This window comes from Stereum hirsutum (assembly GCF_000264905.1).
Source record: "Stereum hirsutum FP-91666 SS1 unplaced genomic scaffold STEHIscaffold_12, whole genome shotgun sequence".
Classification (NCBI taxonomy): Eukaryota; Fungi; Basidiomycota; class Agaricomycetes; order Russulales; family Stereaceae; genus Stereum; species Stereum hirsutum.
The window spans coordinates 1,490,022-1,508,009 of NW_006763142.1; the positions used below are offsets into that span (position 1 = coordinate 1,490,022).

At 50.9% G+C, this 17,988-nt stretch overlaps 7 protein-coding genes across 7 annotated transcripts in view; 5 read left to right on the plus strand and 2 right to left on the minus strand.

Moving 5' to 3' along the window:
* Positions 1 to 514, plus strand: part of STEHIDRAFT_83090 (P-loop containing nucleoside triphosphate hydrolase protein) — a 3,587-nt gene extending 3,073 nt beyond the window's left edge. Inside the window, exons 14-15 of the mRNA XM_007306785.1 lie at positions 30 to 81; positions 280 to 514. Coding sequence (XP_007306847.1) covers positions 30 to 81; positions 280 to 385 — 158 coding nt within the window. The 3' untranslated portion in view covers positions 386 to 514. The remainder of the gene's footprint in view (positions 1 to 29; positions 82 to 279) is intronic.
* A 1,179-nt stretch (positions 515 to 1,693) lies between these two features.
* Positions 1,694 to 3,785, plus strand: STEHIDRAFT_123610 (uncharacterized protein). Its single transcript, XM_007307116.1, has 6 exons — positions 1,694 to 2,059; positions 2,125 to 2,192; positions 2,253 to 2,393; positions 2,456 to 2,737; positions 2,801 to 2,951; positions 3,058 to 3,785. The coding sequence occupies exons 1-6, from the start codon at positions 1,809 to 1,811 to the stop codon at positions 3,584 to 3,586; spliced, it is 1,422 nt and encodes a 473-aa protein (XP_007307178.1). The 5' UTR covers positions 1,694 to 1,808; the 3' UTR covers positions 3,587 to 3,785.
* A 361-nt stretch (positions 3,786 to 4,146) lies between these two features.
* STEHIDRAFT_83092 (RCC1/BLIP-II) lies at positions 4,147 to 6,232 on the plus strand. Its single transcript, XM_007306786.1, has 6 exons — positions 4,147 to 4,208; positions 4,276 to 4,655; positions 4,733 to 4,912; positions 4,968 to 5,911; positions 6,002 to 6,013; positions 6,071 to 6,232. The coding sequence occupies exons 2-6, from the start codon at positions 4,392 to 4,394 to the stop codon at positions 6,084 to 6,086; spliced, it is 1,416 nt and encodes a 471-aa protein (XP_007306848.1). The 5' UTR covers positions 4,147 to 4,208; positions 4,276 to 4,391; the 3' UTR covers positions 6,087 to 6,232.
* Positions 6,233 to 6,485: 253 nt separating this feature from the next.
* On the minus strand, positions 6,486 to 9,869 carry STEHIDRAFT_170490 (uncharacterized protein; the record flags this gene model as incomplete). The annotated part of the gene is made up of 10 exons (XM_007307117.1): positions 6,486 to 6,965; positions 7,017 to 7,360; positions 7,425 to 7,530; positions 7,584 to 7,770; positions 7,830 to 7,872; positions 7,940 to 7,952; positions 8,838 to 8,988; positions 9,087 to 9,253; positions 9,314 to 9,492; positions 9,590 to 9,869. The coding sequence occupies 10 exons, from the start codon at positions 9,867 to 9,869 to the stop codon at positions 6,486 to 6,488; spliced, it is 1,950 nt and encodes a 649-aa protein (XP_007307179.1).
* Positions 9,870 to 10,367: 498 nt separating this feature from the next.
* Positions 10,368 to 11,917, minus strand: STEHIDRAFT_133126 (ribosomal protein L4; the record flags this gene model as incomplete). Its single annotated transcript, XM_007307118.1, has 5 exons — positions 10,368 to 10,500; positions 10,565 to 10,854; positions 10,920 to 11,182; positions 11,256 to 11,376; positions 11,915 to 11,917. 5 exons carry the CDS (start codon positions 11,915 to 11,917, stop codon positions 10,368 to 10,370), a joined length of 810 nt encoding a protein of 269 aa, XP_007307180.1.
* A 2,052-nt stretch (positions 11,918 to 13,969) lies between these two features.
* STEHIDRAFT_123614 (uncharacterized protein) lies at positions 13,970 to 14,403 on the plus strand. The gene has a single exon (XM_007307119.1). It carries the CDS (start codon positions 14,003 to 14,005, stop codon positions 14,321 to 14,323), a length of 321 nt encoding a protein of 106 aa, XP_007307181.1. The 5' UTR covers positions 13,970 to 14,002; the 3' UTR covers positions 14,324 to 14,403.
* Positions 14,404 to 14,686: 283 nt separating this feature from the next.
* STEHIDRAFT_62165 (MFS polyamine transporter) lies at positions 14,687 to 17,765 on the plus strand (the record flags this gene model as incomplete). Its single annotated transcript, XM_007306720.1, has 13 exons — positions 14,687 to 14,817; positions 14,889 to 15,061; positions 15,205 to 15,288; positions 15,644 to 15,735; positions 15,883 to 16,029; positions 16,157 to 16,220; positions 16,293 to 16,407; positions 16,533 to 16,645; positions 16,792 to 16,983; positions 17,077 to 17,171; positions 17,248 to 17,338; positions 17,450 to 17,588; positions 17,699 to 17,765. The coding sequence occupies 13 exons, from the start codon at positions 14,687 to 14,689 to the stop codon at positions 17,763 to 17,765; spliced, it is 1,503 nt and encodes a 500-aa protein (XP_007306782.1).
* Positions 17,766 to 17,988: the final 223 nt, after the last annotated feature.

Sequence of the window (17,988 nt, forward strand, 5' to 3'; positions counted from 1 at the left end):
CCCCGGCCCGGTAATTACACCACCTACAGGCCGCACGGTCAAGAACCTAGTGCGTACAGCTCAAAGCCTCGCCCTGTCAAGGTATGCACCACGTTACTACCTCCACCCTTCATACCATCACCACATCCGTCCTGTCTCCTCAAAATTGGCATCGACCTACAATTCGAGTATCTTCTCGTCCATTCGCAAATCCGTGTCCTAGCTCATTTCACTTCCCGGATCATATTCTTGAGTCTTTCTTGGGATTATATTTGCTGACAGAAGGTATCGACATTCCAGGAACGAGTCTCTATCAGCGGACCATGTCAGAACGGTTGTCGAGGTCCAAGAAAAGTTCCTCTCCGAGTTTGCACAGATTTCTAGTGAAACCGTGGCGACAGCGTGAGAGCCCATTGGTCCACGGATTGTGCACTGGGTGAAGAGCAAGGAGAGTGTACGCTCAACTCAAACTTGACGTCTCATTTGCCGCGGCGGGATGTCTAGTATTCGTATTGTAGATATGGTACACTGCGTTGTTGTATTGATGGGAGGTGTCATGTATAGATGGAAGACCGCATGTCTCTAAATAGTATTGCTGACTTCTCGCCCGACGCCGACCTTGGCGAGGACAAGTCTTGGACACAATGAAATGGTTCCAGGTACACATCTGTGCGGTTTGCTGTGTGGCTTCATGGTACTAGATAGCTCCCGAGGTCCAGGGGCATATGTCTACCATACGGTTTGGTTACTGAGGCTTATCCGCCTCCACTCGAAGATTTCAAGTTCGGTGAGGTTCTGAGCCTCTACATTCCGAATTGTGCATCCCATGTAATAGAGAGCCAGATCTACACACAAATATTCATTTCTGCCGTCCTCAACGTCCCAGGAACTGGTGCAGAGCAGGCCCCCTCAGTCTGCCCACCTGAGTCACATCCGTAACAAACCGCACGCGTGGCTGAGGGCCTTACGCCGGCGGTAGCCGTCAAACTCTGCCAGTGCCTGATTGGGCCGATCGGTATTTAGAGCTTTGGTCCCGAAGTTGTAGCCCATTGTCCCGGTTCTGATGCCGCCGTCCGTCCTTGCTCTTCCAGTATCATGTTACTCGTCGTATTTGCGTCGTATGGGTGTAACCTCTGGTGCTCGTTTGGCAAGTTTGCGGTTATTTAGACAGACTTGTTCCCGACATAGTTGACTCCGATCAAACTGCGGGATAGGAGTGACTCTGGTAAGCCGTTCTCAGAGCTGGTAATTTCTGAGTCGTTTGTTCCTTTGGGAAGATGTTGATTTCGACGAGACACGTTCGTTAAGTGACTACTTATGCGTTATCTGCTGTAGCCATCTATCCGTCTAATTAGGCTATTCCTCGACAAGGAATTCTTTCCCGAGCCATCCACTGTCCCTCTTCGTCCTCCTCCTATCCGGCCTGATCGACCCTGTCGTTCGACCAGCCTCTCCTAAGGTCAATCCGGGACTTTCCCGCGACTTCCCTTGGATCCAAGCAAACCCGCTCCTAAATATCTCAGCTCCGATCGGCATGGATTTTCAGAAAAAGGAGGGTTCAGAGCTTGAAATGGGTTAGTCGGTTTCGGATGCCTAAAAGCTTCTAGTTGTAGAGTCATATCAAATCGCACTGTCGTCCTTCAAATGATACACCCCCCTCGAGATTTTACGTGCCTCTCTTGGGTAACACCCACCACCGTCTCACCGCGACCATCTGTTCAATCCTCACCTCTGTGTGATCATCCTCTTTCGCTTCTCTACACTCGTTTGAGTCATCCGCGGACTTGCTGAGCACAAGCGACTGGCTTTGCCGCCAAATCTTTGTCGACATGTACTCCTCAAGGATACAGCCAGCGCAGATCCTGGCGCGCGATTTTGTCTACACAGCCGAACGTGCCAAGATCGTCCTCTGGGTATCCATCGCACCGACAATTGCTGCATTGATAGGATCTCTGGTTGTTCTGGCGCTTGCGTTCTTGATATGGTTGAGGCCAGTGTCGAGGAAGTCGTTGCAGAGGCAGAGCTTGCAGATGCTTCTGTGGGTCCAGGTGATGAGTTTGATATACAACGCGACGTTCCTGTGAGTCCTCTTTTGGAACGACAGATAGTGCTTGGGCTGACTGCGAGGGTTTGCATCGTCTGAAGAGGAGAAGTGTTGATTACGGGCCCCACGCCGTGGTGTAACGTCGTGATTATTTTCACTCTCTTTGCAAGTAAGTAGCACCAGTGATTATCATACTGAACAATCGGCTCAACTGGTCTTCGATTTTCAGGCAATTTTATTGACTTCGTCGTCATGCTCATCCCTGTCAACCTTCAACTCGCCCTCGTACACGGTATTCGAACAGAAGGCTGGATGCGATACTATCTCATCGGCTCTTTCCTCGCCGCAGTTGCCACCGCTATCCCAGGAGGTACTCCCTCTTATACTCCGTTCTGTTTGATTGTGTATTTAATTCTCACTTCGCGCCTCTAGCCGTCAAGGACGTCTGGGGCTGGGATCCTCTCTCCCTCATCTGTTGGATCTCCATCACAGATATCAGAGAACGTAATTCCTGGGAAGTAGGATCTTTCTATGCCTGGCTCATCACTAGCATGGTCATCGCAACATTTTCCACCCTCGTCGTCATCGTTCACCTGGCTCGCTATGCGTATAGACGGGATAGGAAGTTCAGCTTGACGGGCGGGACCGGAAGTAGCAGTGGCGCAATTGTGAGGGCGTTGTCATGGAGGATCACGCTGTATCCTTTCATCTTGAGTACGTCCTATCTCTCTATACCCATTTTGGTCATGCACGAGTCTTAAGGGGGCTGTAATGTAGTCGTCAACAATTGCATATCTGCGGCTGCTAACTTCGCGATCTCGGGCACTGGCGGTATCGAGTCCGAGTCTACTTTCATCATCTGGTGCATGTCTCAGTTCTTCTACGGTGCACTGCCACTCTTCTATGCTCTCGTCTCCATCTTCGTCGAGTGAGTCTCTTCTCCCAATCCATGCCTTTATGTCGGTCGTATTCGATCTAACATTCTCGTCTCCTTCTCGCTGCATACATGACTCACCCATCACGTTCAACTCCAGTCCTTCATTTTCTCGTGCCGTCCGAGATCTTGTCACCGGTCGTGCACCAACAAATTCATGGTCCCAATCCGTCGAAATGTCCACTCACCGTCGTGCCACAACTATCCAAGTCGAACTCTCACGCCAAATCATCACCGATACCGGCGAAGCCCTCGACGATTACCCAATCCAAGATGTCATCGCTACCGCTACGTTCCAACTGCCAAAAAACGCGAGAAATAGGGATGTAGAAAGAGACGGGGAGACGGATGGAGAGGGAGATGGTAAGGATAGTGGGGTTGTTGGAGAGGGAGAGAGCGAGTATGTTGTCAGTGGGATGGATGGCGAGGGTGATATGGATGAGGACGGGAAGGGCCAGAAGGTGACGAGGATTAAAATTCAGGCAGGTGTGGGAAGGGATGGGAATGCACCGATGGGGATGTCGATGAGAGGTGGGAGGGGAGAGGCAAGAGGAGAGTTGACGGATGCGATGCAGAGGAGGATTCAGGAGGCTAGGGATAATCTGAGGGCGGATTTGAACCAGCTGTAGACCTTTCCTGGACGATCGTGTTTGGATTCTTTCTGTTTTTTTTTTTTTTGCTCTCGTTTTGTGGGTCGTTATCGATGATTGTTGTACTTTCTTGTACGCGGAATCTCCTGTTGTTGTTACCCGTAGTTACGCCATGTCCGTTACGTTCCATCGCCAGTGAATGCTCTGTCTACTGTAATGCTGTCTCCCAGGTATAAAAAATATCAAACTACTCAAACTCTCCAACAATACGTAGCGAATCAAACTGTCGTGCAGCATAAGCCGGTATAGAGTTGTACAAGACCGGACGTCGACGACCTCCTGGCACCAACGCCACCTTGAGACGCCACATAACTTACACTCATCGGATACATCCGCAGATTCAAAGTCCGATGACACCGGGTCCGTGTCGCGGGTGCTGTTTGGTTTCGAACGTTGTTTCTCTTCAGCTTCTACCTAACCTTGAACCCTCCTCATTCCGAACTTGAGTTTCATTCTCACTGTTGCTTGGAACACATCACATATATGACACCGACGAAGACAATGGCTTCCACACGATCCTCAAAACGACCACGGCCAGCGCCACTCCTAACCCAGGAAGATTCAACGGCCACGCTGTTAACGTTTGACGAGCCGACTCTAGGTCTGTCCTCAACACACTTTTCTTCACCATACGTTGCACCAAATGAAGAGAGCTCATTCAATTGTAGCTCCTCTAGTCTCTCAACCTGTTTCTACTCGTAAGCGAAAGGTCCCAGTGGGCAATACCGAACCTGCTGTCTTTCCAGGCTCTCGAGGTCGCAGAAAGAAGCTCAGGATCGTGGAAATGGGAGCCGATGGCCGTTTGAACCCTCTTCCGGCACCCAATGCTGTCAATGATGACGCTGCGAACGCATATTGTACGCTTCTCGTTCAAGGAGAAGGTGTCCAATTGGGCATGGGTGACGATGTCGTCGAAGCCCCCAAGACGAAGTTGAACCCGTTGATTGATGGCCTCTTCAAAGTCGAACAGGCCGCCATGGGAGGAAAAGGCATTGTTGGTATCGCCGCTGGAGCAATGTTTTCATTGGTGGTTGATTTTATTGGACGAGTAAGAATCCCTTTTCTCGAACCTCGTATCCGCATAGGAGTAGTGATGTGGCGCTGAACCCGACGCGATCGTAACAGGTATGGTCCTTCGGCTCGAACGATGAGCTCTCCCTCGGCCGAGAGGTAGACGACGATGAGGCTACCCCTGAACTCGTTCAACACTTCGACGATTTTAAGCCCGTGCGCGTTGCGTCAACGGATTGCCTTGCCCTCGCACTCGACGCGGAGGGTCAGCTTCGTCAATGGGGGATGTTCAAGGTCGGTTATCTGCCATGAAAATCCTCGGGGAACATCACACTCATTAATTTCGTAGATGAACGAGGGAACGACCGGCTTCGACGGCATCAAGTCTAGTGCACCCTATCCAACTCCCACTCCCGCCTTTCCCAAGAAGACCGAGATTTCGAACGTCGCCTGCGGCTCCAATCACGTCCTTGCACTGACGACGTCCGGACACGTTTACACTTGGGGCTCGAACAGAGAATTCCAACTTGGTCGCAAAGTTCTGTCCCGGAATCGCAAAGTAGACCGAGCCTACGTTCCCGAGGCGCTTCATCTGCGCAATATCGTCGCCGTCGGGGCTAGTTCCTGCACGAGTTTCGCTGTGGACCACCAAGGCGTCGTTTTTGCTTGGGGAGCCAATAATCTCAGACAGACCGGAATTAGCGATCAACGCGGTGGTGAAGAATCCGTGATTTCTACTCCGACAATCGTTGATGCATTGGCTTCCGAAAGGCACGGCGGTTCCAAGGTCATACAAATTGAGGGCGGAAGCGATCATACTCTTTTCCTCTTCGATAATGGACAGGTCTGGGGCTGTGGTCTCGTCGATCCTCAGAGTCCGCGTATTGGGCTTGCGGACGACCATCCTCGCATGGTACAAGCTTTGGGACGGATTGAGGAATTGACGGCTCGTCGTGACTCTATCCAGGCCGAATCGGGTTTCGAGGCCGCTATGGAAGAGGTTCCCAGTATAAAGGCATTCATCGACGAGCCTGCCTGCTTGACATTTCCTCCCGTATCAGACGAACTGCATCCGGTGAAGATTACGAAGATCGCTTCCTCGGGAAGGTGTAATCTGGCTGTTGATGTCCATGGGCATCTCTATGCTTGGGGTGAGGGTAATTCTTGCCAACTTGGCCTTGGTGACACCGCAGCGGCGATGGAGGTCAAGACACCCGTTCGAGTGAAGAATGCGGTTCTAGAAAAATTCAGGGCGGTCGATATCAGTCTGGGTGCTCAGCATGCTTTAGTCTCGTACGTCTTCCTATTCCTCCGTCATGGATGCGAACTCACCAATGGATCCTCTCCTGTTGTGCTTGACCACGACCATGTACACGTTACTAGGGCTACCCCAAGGTCAGTCTCACCAGCTCTCCCCGTTACGAGGCGCTGCTGATACGTGTTATTCTACAGACTCGACGTCTCATAAATCACGGCTATGAGCCTGGAGCCACCATTTCGCTGGATATTTTCCGTATCGTGTATTGCTAAGTCTCTTTACTATCGTTGCTTTGTCTGTACTTGTAACCTATCTGCACCAAAGTACTTTCAGCCTAGTCGCTGCGTTCTCCAGCATTTTCGAATGGCCGATTGCTGAATGAGGGGCTGGATACTCTTTGAGATTGACCACGGCAGCTATCGTATATCATTTCCATCGTGATCAACTCGGACGATGATGATCTTCCAAGACGGCATGTCATTGCGTACTAGTCAGATGTACAAAAAGGATTTCGGCTGCTTCTCAATGGTGACAACTTCCGTATCGTCGCCCTCGGCCTCTTCGACAAGCCTCTCCACTCGATCTTCATCATTTAATGCATGACACTCATCACACCCAGCTTCGGTACTCGCTCTTGTCGAACCAAGGCCCGTCCCAGCCCCTACGGACCAACTCCACTGTTTTGACCTGCAAGTCCGAAAACACTATCGACGTTGGACTGCTCGTCATTCGTCGTGCCATCCACCGATCCTGGTCATCCTCGATGGTATTGTGCGTGAATAGTGCAGGATTTTGCCCAAATTGTACGGAGGCGAGCTGTCTATCGCGAATTCCCACGTTGACAGGTCCTGCATTTTGGGTCCGGGTCGATGAGACGGAGAATGTTGAGGTGTGTACTGTTCCTTGGATGCTGATGAGAGTGATGATGATGGTGGGATATATGCCCTGCGTATGTAGATCAGAATCGCGCTTCGTGTGTGTGTTAGTAACGAGATGAAGACTTGCAGAAATGAGGGCGAGTACGCTGTTCGTTACGTCGCCAATGGTCCCGATGGATACTCGGAGGTTCGAGCCTATGATGGAAAGTATCTAAACAGGATCAGGCCGGTTTTGAAAGTAAGAAAGAGCCTCAATGCTCACCAGGTATAGAGCATATAATAGGCCGGATTCGAAGAGTAGCACCAAAATACGTTCGACTCTCGTAGTCTTGTTCCCCGACAGGTTCTCCTGAAGGAATCGCCGGTATTTCCTGCCCGCCAGTATCTCAAACTTTGGAAAGCCGTCCTTAACAATGACAAAAGCGTCCACGTACCAGACGTACAACCCCACAATGACCGTAGACAAAACGTTCGTAATCAAGGAAAGGACGATGGGCACTATCTCGATCACACCGAGAGCATTATGGATAGCTGGGCGAGCATGACCTCCAATTGGTGTGGTCGTAGAAATGACTCCCCTCAAGGCGATTGTGGCGATTATGAAGGCTGAAGATGAATATTGAGCCAATACACAGCCTGTCATGATACGTTGTCTAAAATGGAGGCATACCTATTGTCAACCCTAGTAGCACCAAGGAGCCTATGAGTGCCTTCTTGTACTCGTTTTTGCACAGCACCCAGACCCTCCAAACGACCACGCCATCTGCGACTCCGAACTATTCAAGGGTGAATCTTTGAGGTTTGGTAAATTTATGGAGTCTTCACGCACATTAATAGTCACTACCGCGTTCATATTATCTGATCTCACACGAGGAAGACCTTCAACTATCGCCTGTGTTTTGACTTTCGTGACCAGGAAAGCGAGGGAAATGGCCCAATGAGCAGTTGAAAGGGCGAACATAATCCAGATGATGGCCAGCATGATCTGGTTGGCCCGACTTCCAATACCGCGCTTGCTAGTTCAACAATTTCAGTCGACGACAGCACGCCAAGAGGCCCGTACGAGTTGACTCACATAAGAGAGGCTGTTGAGAGAGGTATCAGGACGAAAAAAATGCCTACAAGTCAAAATTTAGTAAGACAAGAAAAACATGGTCCTAGAAGACCGAGGAAGAAGTAGCGTACCGTAAACTAGAGACTGACATACAACGATCACGACAGAGGCGAGCAGGTCAGTCTCCAGAGACATTGAGCCTGACGAATACGAAGAGATGTGGGGGTGCTAGAGATCGTCCAGCGATACTAGGGATCGTCCAGCGAGCGCAGAGCCTTGTAAGTCACGATCAGATGAACTCCACTTAAGAAATAGCCTAGCTCATTGTCGTGAAAAGCAGTGCCCATCCCCAAGAAGCACCATCGAATAGATCAGCGAGGTACTGTACTTGGATGGCAGTCATGGCTGAACTTGATTTCCTGAGTGGACAAGCCAGTGAACATATTCTGAGAAAACGTGTGTAGATCATCATAAGAGCACATCATCGGACCTGGAGAGTCGCACAGTCATCTTTGATTTACATGCTGATTTCGGTGCCGGGAGAGAAAAACGAGATATGGAAAGACGGCTTTCCTTGTCTGCTCGATGGCCATTTCGGTCTTGTCATGACCAGCGTAAAGGGTGTTCTTGCTTATGCACTCGTATCACGAAGACTTATGAGGTAGACATTTGCGGACCACAGAGAAGAGATCAAAACTCTGCGCCTTGTCAACGAATGGAGACTGCGCTGAATCAAAATCATGACAATGAAACACATCGATACGGATCGTCACCGACATTCCTACCGATATGATCGGACCTCTCACATCTTCCGTCACCTCGTTGACCTGGTCTAGTTGTGTATGTCGCTAGCCTATATTCAAGAACTGGACTGAACGTTACTGGTCACAATCGTCCATACCTTGATACCTTGCAGCTACGATACCCGCGTCTCATCACCTAAATATCTGAGCGCAGACTACGAAACGCCGTGACAAACATCAACATTTGTATCTCCATGGCTCAATGTATTCCTCACGGAAAACTCACCTGAAACTTAATACAAACACTCCCCCAGCGCTCTTCACACCTTTCGATTTCGCCTGTGAACAGTTTACGGGCGAAGAAGAGCATCCCGATCTCGTCCGTATAACTTTGCGGAATGCAACGTGCCAGGTATTCAATTGTTTCTTCGAAGGCGCTATGAATGAAGGAAACGTTGGCTTGTGCCTCAGTGCTTGATCGTCGGGGTGAAGAGGTTGACTAGGCAAAGGAAGTGAGAGAAGGAAAGGACCGTACCGCTCAAGCATCTCAAAGCCCTGTACCATAGTATCCTCCGTTTCCGAAAGTTCAGGGTATCGTCCGCGGTATGAAGACAACTTCTCCGCTATAGCGCTAAGCACACCTCGCGACTCCACCATCCGGCGAACCATCCCTTCCCTCCTCGACTTCAACGAATTAATATCCTTGACACTCAAGCAGAATTAGTTTCCCTCTTCATCCTCCCAATAAACTCGTAAATGCACCTCATGCACACCGACAAGATCATCTAACAACTCTATCGTCCTCCCCACATACGCCACGTCCACCACCTTCCGCGATATTGGCGTCTTCGAGAGTTCGTGCAGAGTTAGAGCGGCGATAGTTAGGCGTTCTAGCGCAGCGTCGGTAGGGCTACTCGAGGAATATCCAGAGCGCCATGCACCTGCGAATGCAGAGTACGCGTATGGACGGGTCGGGATGAGGATGTCAGTTTAGGAGATGCTTGAAGTGAGGTGGATGAGCAGGAGAAAGAAACATACGATTCGCCAATCGTACACGGAGAGGTAACCGTACGCTTGTGTGAGAATCCTGAGCCTGCGCTTCATAGGATTGGAGCCTTGTATCGACGGAACCAGTATGTTCCTTCTCGTTGTACGTCTTCTCTCTGAATTCGTACACCATTCGGTGCGACTCGGAGGGTCGTAACGTCACATTCGACGACTTCACGCTTAGTTTACTGCTCGGAGAATCTTGATCTTGGCCCGAAGTCGCATGAGAGCCAACAACCGTAAGTGACGACGAAGAACCTAGGGAGTACATCACCGAAGAACAGAAGTATCGTGGTGGTTCGGACGAAGAACCCAAGACCAGTGTGGCGTTGATACAGCCACGGGCGCCAGTGAACTCGAGATGAGATCCGGACTTAGGTCGCCATGCTCGCCGGATACGTCCCTCATTCCCGTCGGCATTGCGTGGGACGAAGCACAACTCAAGCATCGGCCAGCGTATCTCACAAGCGCACTCTAGAAATTTCGCATAAATGATGCAGACGATCGAGGATCCCTAATCATACACGGACGTTCCAGTCCTCAAGGTATTGATACATCGGCGGACAAATTGAGAGCAAGCGCATCCTCGCGCAGAGATAACATAGTGGAAGGAGAGCATAGGCGCGCATAAAGATAGGGCCTAGGTAGAACATGACTATGGTGGACAACAAAACGACGCACGAAGACGTCTTTTGGCACGACTCCGCCCTCATCTCCCTCGACCAACCGAACCATCGACCAAACGCCCGGTGACAAGAGCAAAAGACGCTTAGAGCTTGCCGACGGAGGCGGCGGTGATGCTCTGGCCAGAGGCCTTGGCACGCTTGCGGAGCATCTCCTTGGACTTGTTGCCACGAAGACCTCCACCCCACTGCCTGCGGGACTCCTCGTACTTGTCGGAGCTACAGAGGAGGAGTAGAAGTGAGCACCACGAACGAGATGAGAGAAGGACGACAGAGAACATACAAGTTAGCCTTGGCGGCAGAGACGAGGGTGGCGAGCTCGCGCTCATCCTCCGACTTGACCTCCTGGATGGTGAGGACGGCGGCAGTCTTCTTGTGGACGACTGTGCCGAGACGGGCCTTACCCTTGACGATGACGTAGGGGACACCCATCTTGCGGCAGAGAGCGGGGAGGAAGATGACGAGCTCGATGGGGTCAACATCGTGGGCGATGACGACGAGAGCAGCCTTCTTGGCCTCGACGAGGGCAACACAGTGGTTGAGACCGTACTTGGCGAAAAGGGGCTTCTTGTCCTATATGTCCAAACACGGATTGGAATGGGCATCGACGGAGATTAAGTAGGACGCAGAGGACGTACCTTCTGGGCCTCCTTGCCCTCAGCAGCGTCCTTGGCAGCAGCGTCAAGACGAGCCTTCTTCTCCTGCTTAGTCTCGGGGCGGTACTTGTTGAGGAGCTTGAAGAGCTGGGTGGCGGTGTTCTTGTCGAGAGTGTGAGAGAACTGGGCGATGGCGGGGGGAACCTTCAGGCGCTGGGAGAGGATGACCTTCTGGCGCTGGAGGCGGACGTATTCAGGCCACTTCACGAAGCGGGTCAGGTCGGTCTTGGGCCTGATGTCCTGGCCTACGACATAGCAATACCACACGTTCAGTACGTCCACAACCAAAGACAAAGAGAGTCAAATCGAGTCACTCACCGATACCGAAGTTTTTGGGACGAGACTCGAAGAGAGGGTTCTTCGCAGCCTTGGTGGTCTTGCTGGCACCGAAGGGCGCAGCGGCGGGCTTCTTACCGGTTCCGGCCTTGGACTTGGGAGGCTGGTCATTGAGACGAGGTTGAGAAAACAATCAGTCACGACTATCCACCGTGAAGTGAGATAGACCGCGCAGGAAGTATTTCGCCTCGGAGCTCTAACGCTCGATCTGCAAGCAGACCGAGCCCAGCATATGTGCTATATAACGCTTCATCGTCCCGAAGGACTCAGCATAGCGAATGAGACAAGACAAAAGTCATGCTCGTGTGTACGTAGCCTAAAGACAAAGTCAGTGCGCCATAGGAAGGGGGGAGGTCATCTGAAGGCGGGACTCACCATCCATCAAATATGGCTCTCAAGACTACACATGCTGGGCTCCAAGGACTTCCTGCGCGTCCAACGTTCTGAAACAGATGCTCACCATTGCTATCGACGGTCTTGAAGGGCTTGAGGGGAGTGATGAGGACGGTGAGGTAAATTCAAGGGAAATCGACAGAGGAAATTTCCACGACGCGATCCGGCCCAAACAAGACCAAACAGCATCGTGGTGGGTTCTTCCGACAGGGTGGCGCCTCCGTCGAAACATCGGTGCCACCCTCAACCATGACCCCGCGTCGCCATCTTGTAGCCTAGTTTTCTTTTTTTCCGGCATGGAGTAGAAGAAACGTAACGCAGAGAGAGGTCACTACAAAGCCCAATCCCGCGCTTACCCGCCTTGGAGCTCAAGGTAGCGATATTGCGCGTATACAGAAATACATGTATCATATTTCCTGGGGGTATGGAGGACGACCTGAAGAGGACTTCATAAAAGGATATAAATTCTAGATAAAAACCGAATAACAGATCCTGTCTGAACTTGTTTGCAGGGACGACGAGCATCTGAGTCCTTGAAAAATCAAGCTCGCGTCCGAGCCCTACTGAGCCCTATTCAGAATCCAGTCACTCCTCTCTAGACAACTTGCACTCTGTGAGCGACAAGCGATGCCATAATCGTATAACGTACATGGGGATACTGAAATGGTGCGAAAGAGGTTCACTGATCGCTTGAGAAATCCATCTGAAAATGAATGACTCTGAAGAGGGTGGAGCGTCTGGTGTTACCTCTCCGCTCTATCTTGCGCAGAGGCACTAAAAGAATTTAATCAGGCCGATTGACGTACACAACAATCAGGGAATGGACTTACAAATAGTCCCCGTCAACAGCGTTGTTTTTTTTTTTTGGTCGATAGCGTTTTCAACGATTTGTTCTTCGTTTCCGGAAGCAAGAGTGTGGAAGCGATTCCGGTGAAGTGAAGCAAGCAAAGATCTGGAAGCCAGAATGCCAAGGATATTAGACATAGTAGCAACGACGTGCGTGGCTGAAGAGACACTGAGTGGCGCACATATGATTTAGAAAACTTCCTGGGCTCTCGACGTCGATCAGTTTCGAAAAGCCCACTTGTGCGACGACGGCGCCGAGCTTTCCACAAGAAGCGGACATATCGTGAGCGGTCGAACGATAGCGGATTGGGAAGACTTTGCCAGGGTGCATATATGAACGTGACCGAAGTTTTGGAAGAGATTAGATGATGCTAGATACTGCCTCAATGTACGGTACAGACTGAGTTGCGCTCGCTACCTCGGCGAGGATCGTCCCAGCTACAGCCAGTGCCCCCTGCGTCGTTGGATTCGTCGCGCCGCTTTTGAACCGCCGCTTTACTATTATGATGAATATTCATTAGCAGTGTACACAGAGGCGGCAGAGCCGTAAGGAAAGCACGCACCGACAGACCAGCGACTCTTTGCAGTCTTTCTCGACTGAGAGGTGTCCAAGCTGTCTGTAGACGTCGGGGCGGGCTCGAAAGTCGTCAGCTCCATTGCAGATGTGGAAGAGGATGCCATAGAGAGTTCAATGGCCGCGATTCTCGTGCACAACAGTGAGAGAGCACCAAGAGAGAAAAGACTAGGAGACCACTCCTAGGGTTATGGCCGAGAATGGTCGTAGTAGGCGCACTGCATCCTCCAAGTACAGTACAGGTAGGAGGTATTGAGGCATGTACTAGGACAGTCGTATTAGGCGCTTTACAGTTCATTATTCCTCTCAGCAAAGGATAGGTTGCGAAAAGTCTGTGACTTTCGTCAACGATCCAGCTTCAACCTGTGAGATCATGAGGTTGTGGTTCAACAAAGTCTTCAATCGCCGCCATGCTCGGGGCGCCTTTTGAGTTCCTGGTCCGATTTCCTTCCGTGAGATAAGATTAGAACACGGAACGCTGCCGACGGTCTTGGCCGTAGGCACACACCCGACGGACTGATTATGATGCCGGTGATCATGAGGCCGGACGGAAGGCCCGGCTTCTTATGATAGGCTGCGTCATTATTTATTTCTGGTCCTCGAGCCCAGATCGGGCCTCAAGAGGACCACCTCGGTCATCGTCGTGGTTTGTTACCGGCGGCTCTGAAATTTCTGAACGATAGTTCGTATCTCTTGTCGTCTCATTTGCAGCTGACAATCCCACTGAATCCCATGGCGATTGTGGCCTTGTCTCTCTTTCTAATCTTCTCAGTTCGGAAGGTGGATTGAGATTTTGAAGGTTGTAAGACCACAGGAAATGTTTCACCGACGTCGGGTGGTCCGATGATGGTCGAGAGGTGGGCCCACGAGCAACCCACAAGGTCCGTGTTGCTTTACATAGAACTTCATTTCCTCTATGACTGCGTCAAGGGCGCGTAAATTCATAGCACTTTGGGTGGGTCAACTGGGATTGTATAGTTTTGTTGTAGTTTCGTGTGCCTTCCAGAGCTCGAGCGGGCGACATGATAACAAAGCAGACGTCTCGCCGGCCGTTCGATGCGGCCATGATACGTATCGCTCGATACTTGCGGCGTGGGTTCGATTCCTCTTCATGGTCACTGGATCAATTGAGGTGAGAGTTCACCAGGCTGAATTGTTTTGGTCATGGGCAATATGTAATCCAGAGGAGTTGGGGGCCGGAGGTGTTCCCTCGTCGTTGCTCCCGTCTGTTTTTTGACACAGGCGGCTATCTATAAGTGTCTGCACATGCTGGGGTGACGCACTCCGCATTCCCCTCCGCACTCCCCTTCACCCTTCTATCTCACCAGACTGCTTGCCAATTGACCCGACTGTTCATTCAGTTCGGACCAGTTACGACCACTCGTGAATGCCGGCCAACTCTTACGACCACAAACTTGACGAGACTATTGACACCAACGACATCGCTACCGAGTATAATGATCCCACAATCAAGGCATTCAGAGAAAGCGCAGCACCCACCATTACTAGCACCATGGACAGGACCGCAGATGGATTGGACACGAGAGCACCATCTCCGTCACAGTCGCTATCCAATAGGGACATTGAGAAGGAAGGAGCAATGAACGAGAAGACACAGAGGAGGAGTGGGGAGACTTCCGGAGACGAGAACGAGAAAGAGGGTGGGAAGGGGAGTGTGAACGAAATAGTAGTAGATTGGGAGGGACCGAACGATCCAATGAATCCGAAAAAGTGCGTTGTCTGTCTATTGACTTTCCAGTCCATTGACCTGGCCGATCTTTTGCTCCTGAAAATCGAACCAGCTGGTCCACCCGCCGCAAGTGGGCCGCTGTCTCCATCGTCTCCGCGTTCACGTTCATCTCGCCAGTCTCTTCTTCTATGGTGTCCCCGGCCGCGCAGCAGTTGGCCGACGACTTTGGGATAACGAGCACGGTTATGGTCGCGATGACCATCTCGATTTTCGTGTTGGCTTATGGTACGTTCGCCTTTTTCTATTTTATTTATCTCCGTGGAGGTGGTTTCAACGATGTGGTTAAGGGGTCGGTGTTGTGGCGTGAGAAGGTGCAGATGCGCACAATGAACGGCGATACTAACGTTATGGTTGAATTTGGTCTTCAGCCGTAGGACCACTCTTCTTAGGCCCACTGTCAGAAATATATGGTCGTTCAAGAGTGATACAGGCTGCGAACATATTTTATCTCGGTGCGTCTTCTCAGTACAACTCTCCGATTTAGATACCCGCCCTCTATTCTTCTTCTTAGACCCTTCTTCCTTCTCCTCTTATGCTACTTCATGATATCATGCGTCATCATCGAGATGTCTGTTTCTTCCATCACTTCCTTATGATTGGCTTTTCATCAATTGTTGGTCTGATCGCTGATCCTGCTCCCATTGCCCTCTTTGTTTGTCGTGGGACACTTTCTCACTCTCACCCTCTCATCCTCTTCGTTTCCCGGTCCCATCACTACCAAAACCATCACACCTCACCAACACAAACACCGCGACGAACCACAACAACTCTCAAACTACCACATTGCACTACGACGTATATGAATAGCATGGAACCTCGGCTGTGGCTTCGCACAGAACAAGAACCAGCTCATCGCGTTCCGGTTCATGGCGGGGTTGGGAGGAAGTGCGCCGCTTTCTGTGAGTACCTTTGCATCCGTTCATCCCCTTTCTCTCCAGAAGTTGTCGTGTTACTCGTATACAACGCTCAGGTTGACATCCCCCTATCACTCTAACCTACCGTCCTCCCTTTCTGACGTTTTTACACCTCATCCACATTCCAAATAGGTCGGTGGTGCGGTCATCGCCGACTGTTTCGCGCCAGAACATAGAGGGCAGGCGATAGCGATCTATTCGCTCGCGCCGTTGTTAGGACCTGTGTTGGGTCCGATTGTAGGAGCGTGGATTGGGGAGAGGAGTACATGGAGATGGGTGGTACGTTTTTTTTTGCCACTTCCCTTGTATATTGAGCGATCAGAGGCTAACGGAGGGTAAATTTTTGGTTTGACGTGCATGTTGGTTTGTGTGGCGTCTTTGTGTGGCGCGTGATACGATGCGATAGTTCTGGTCGACGACGATAGCGGACGCTGTCGTACAGATCCTAGGAATGTTCTTCCTCCAAGAAAGTAGGTTCCCTCCCATCTGGTCGTGGTCTTCTACAAGCATTGACTGCCTTTCACCTTGAATGTGTACGATAGCATTCGCCCCTCTTCTCCTTGAACGAAAAGCGAAGCGGATCGAGGCGTCGCTTACGCCGGAAGAGAGGGAGAGAATCACTGTACGAACGGTGTTTCAGAAGGGTGGGAAGTTGGAGTGCGTATCGGTTTACTTCTTCCTTCGACTCATCCCTTCCTCTTTGCCTACATTTCCCTTTACCTTCTGATTGTTTGAGCGAGAAATCAATCAACGCTTGACTAATACTGGTGGTGGAAATATAGATGGCGAGCCTTCGTCGGAAAGGCTCTCGTCCGCCCTTTTAAGATCTTCGCGTTTGAGCCTATCGTACAGTTGTTGGGTGTGTACATGGCATTCCAGTATGGGCTTTTGTATCGTGCGTGTTTTCATTTCTTCGCCTTCGACTCTCACTGACGTTGTGCTCTGCTTATCCCCGCATATTCACGTACTCCCTCTCTCTTCAACCGCCCACCCCCGAACCAACTCACCTCCCCAATTTACCACCGCCCAACTCCACAACAGTCGCAATAACGACCATTCCCGGCATATTCGAAAACGTCTACCACGAATCCGTCGGCATTGGCGGACTGAACTACATCGCGCTCGGAGTCGGCCTTACCGGGTTTTCGCAGTTGAATGCACGAACGATGGATAAGATATATGTTTATTTGAAGAATAAGAACGGAGGTGTGGGCAGGCCGGAGTTTAGGTTGCGTGAGTGCTTTTCTTGCATCTCTTTCTTAATCTCTTTTGTCCGCTTCTCCATTTGTGTGCTGACACCTTTTTGGTTCGATGGATGGAATGAAGCGGCTATGGTTCCGGGGACGATTATTACGCCGATTGGATTGTTGATTGCGGGATGGTGTGCACAGACGAGGCAGCCGTGGATCGCGACTGATATCGTACGTCTTTGCTCTCAAGTACCTCTCGACCTATTTCAATGTCTGATGGGTTGTGGTTACGGCTGTGATATCCTAGGGTATCGCTCTTATCGGTGGTGGCTCGATCCTGAACTTTCAGTGCATACAGACCTATGTGATCGATACATTCACTTTGCATGCTGCTTCCGGTAAGCTTCTCTTTTCCACTCGTCCCTCCTGAACTGTCCCTTTCTTGCGACACACTTCACCTCCCACCAGAATCTTCGTCACTAACATCAACATTCTATGCTACTGTTTAGCTCTTGCCGCGGTAACATTTCTCCGTTCCTGTGCCGGGTTTGGTTTCCCGCTATTTGCACCCGCGATGTATGACGCTCTGGGATATGGATGGGGTAATACGGTGCTGGCGATTGTAGGGGCTGTCATTGGATGTCCTGCGTATGTGTTACTACTTCTGTTCTCAACCATAGATCGCACACTCCCTGTCCCTTCCTCTCGCTCTTGGCTATCGTGTGGATTGATGGCTGATGTAGCACTTATTTCTGAAGGCCATTCTTATTCTGGACATACGGAGAGAGAATTCGGGCGGCGAGTCGGCATGCGAGGAAGAACTGATTTTCGTCCTCGATGTAACTCGCACAACCTAATTCCTAGCGCACTGAGGCTTAAAACCTGACATGGGGACAGCATAGAGCCAGACCGATTCGTAATAAGCTGCCAGCTTCAGCTAGGCTGCTTCGATGCGACCTCTTGGTAGGAAAGCCTTTAGGCGCTAAGGGACCGTCAGTTGGGAATGGTAGGCATTTATGTATCGGCACGCGCTCTTGATTGCGACTTT

Coding starts and splice junctions, on each gene's coding strand:
- STEHIDRAFT_123610 (XM_007307116.1), top strand. CDS start 1,809: ATGTACTCCTCAAGGATACAGCCAGCGCAGATCCTGGCGCGCGATTTT. Junction 2,193..2,252: donor TATTTTCACTCTCTTTGCAA/GTAAGTAGCACC, acceptor TTCGATTTTCAG/GCAATTTTATTGACTTCGTC. Junction 2,394..2,455: donor TGCCACCGCTATCCCAGGAG/GTACTCCCTCTT, acceptor TCGCGCCTCTAG/CCGTCAAGGACGTCTGGGGC.
- STEHIDRAFT_83092 (XM_007306786.1), top strand. CDS start 4,392: ATGGGAGCCGATGGCCGTTTGAACCCTCTTCCGGCACCCAATGCTGTC. Junction 4,656..4,732: donor TGGTTGATTTTATTGGACGA/GTAAGAATCCCT, acceptor CGATCGTAACAG/GTATGGTCCTTCGGCTCGAA. Junction 4,913..4,967: donor GTCAATGGGGGATGTTCAAG/GTCGGTTATCTG, acceptor TTAATTTCGTAG/ATGAACGAGGGAACGACCGG.
- STEHIDRAFT_123614 (XM_007307119.1), top strand. CDS start 14,003: ATGACTGCGTCAAGGGCGCGTAAATTCATAGCACTTTGGGTGGGTCAA.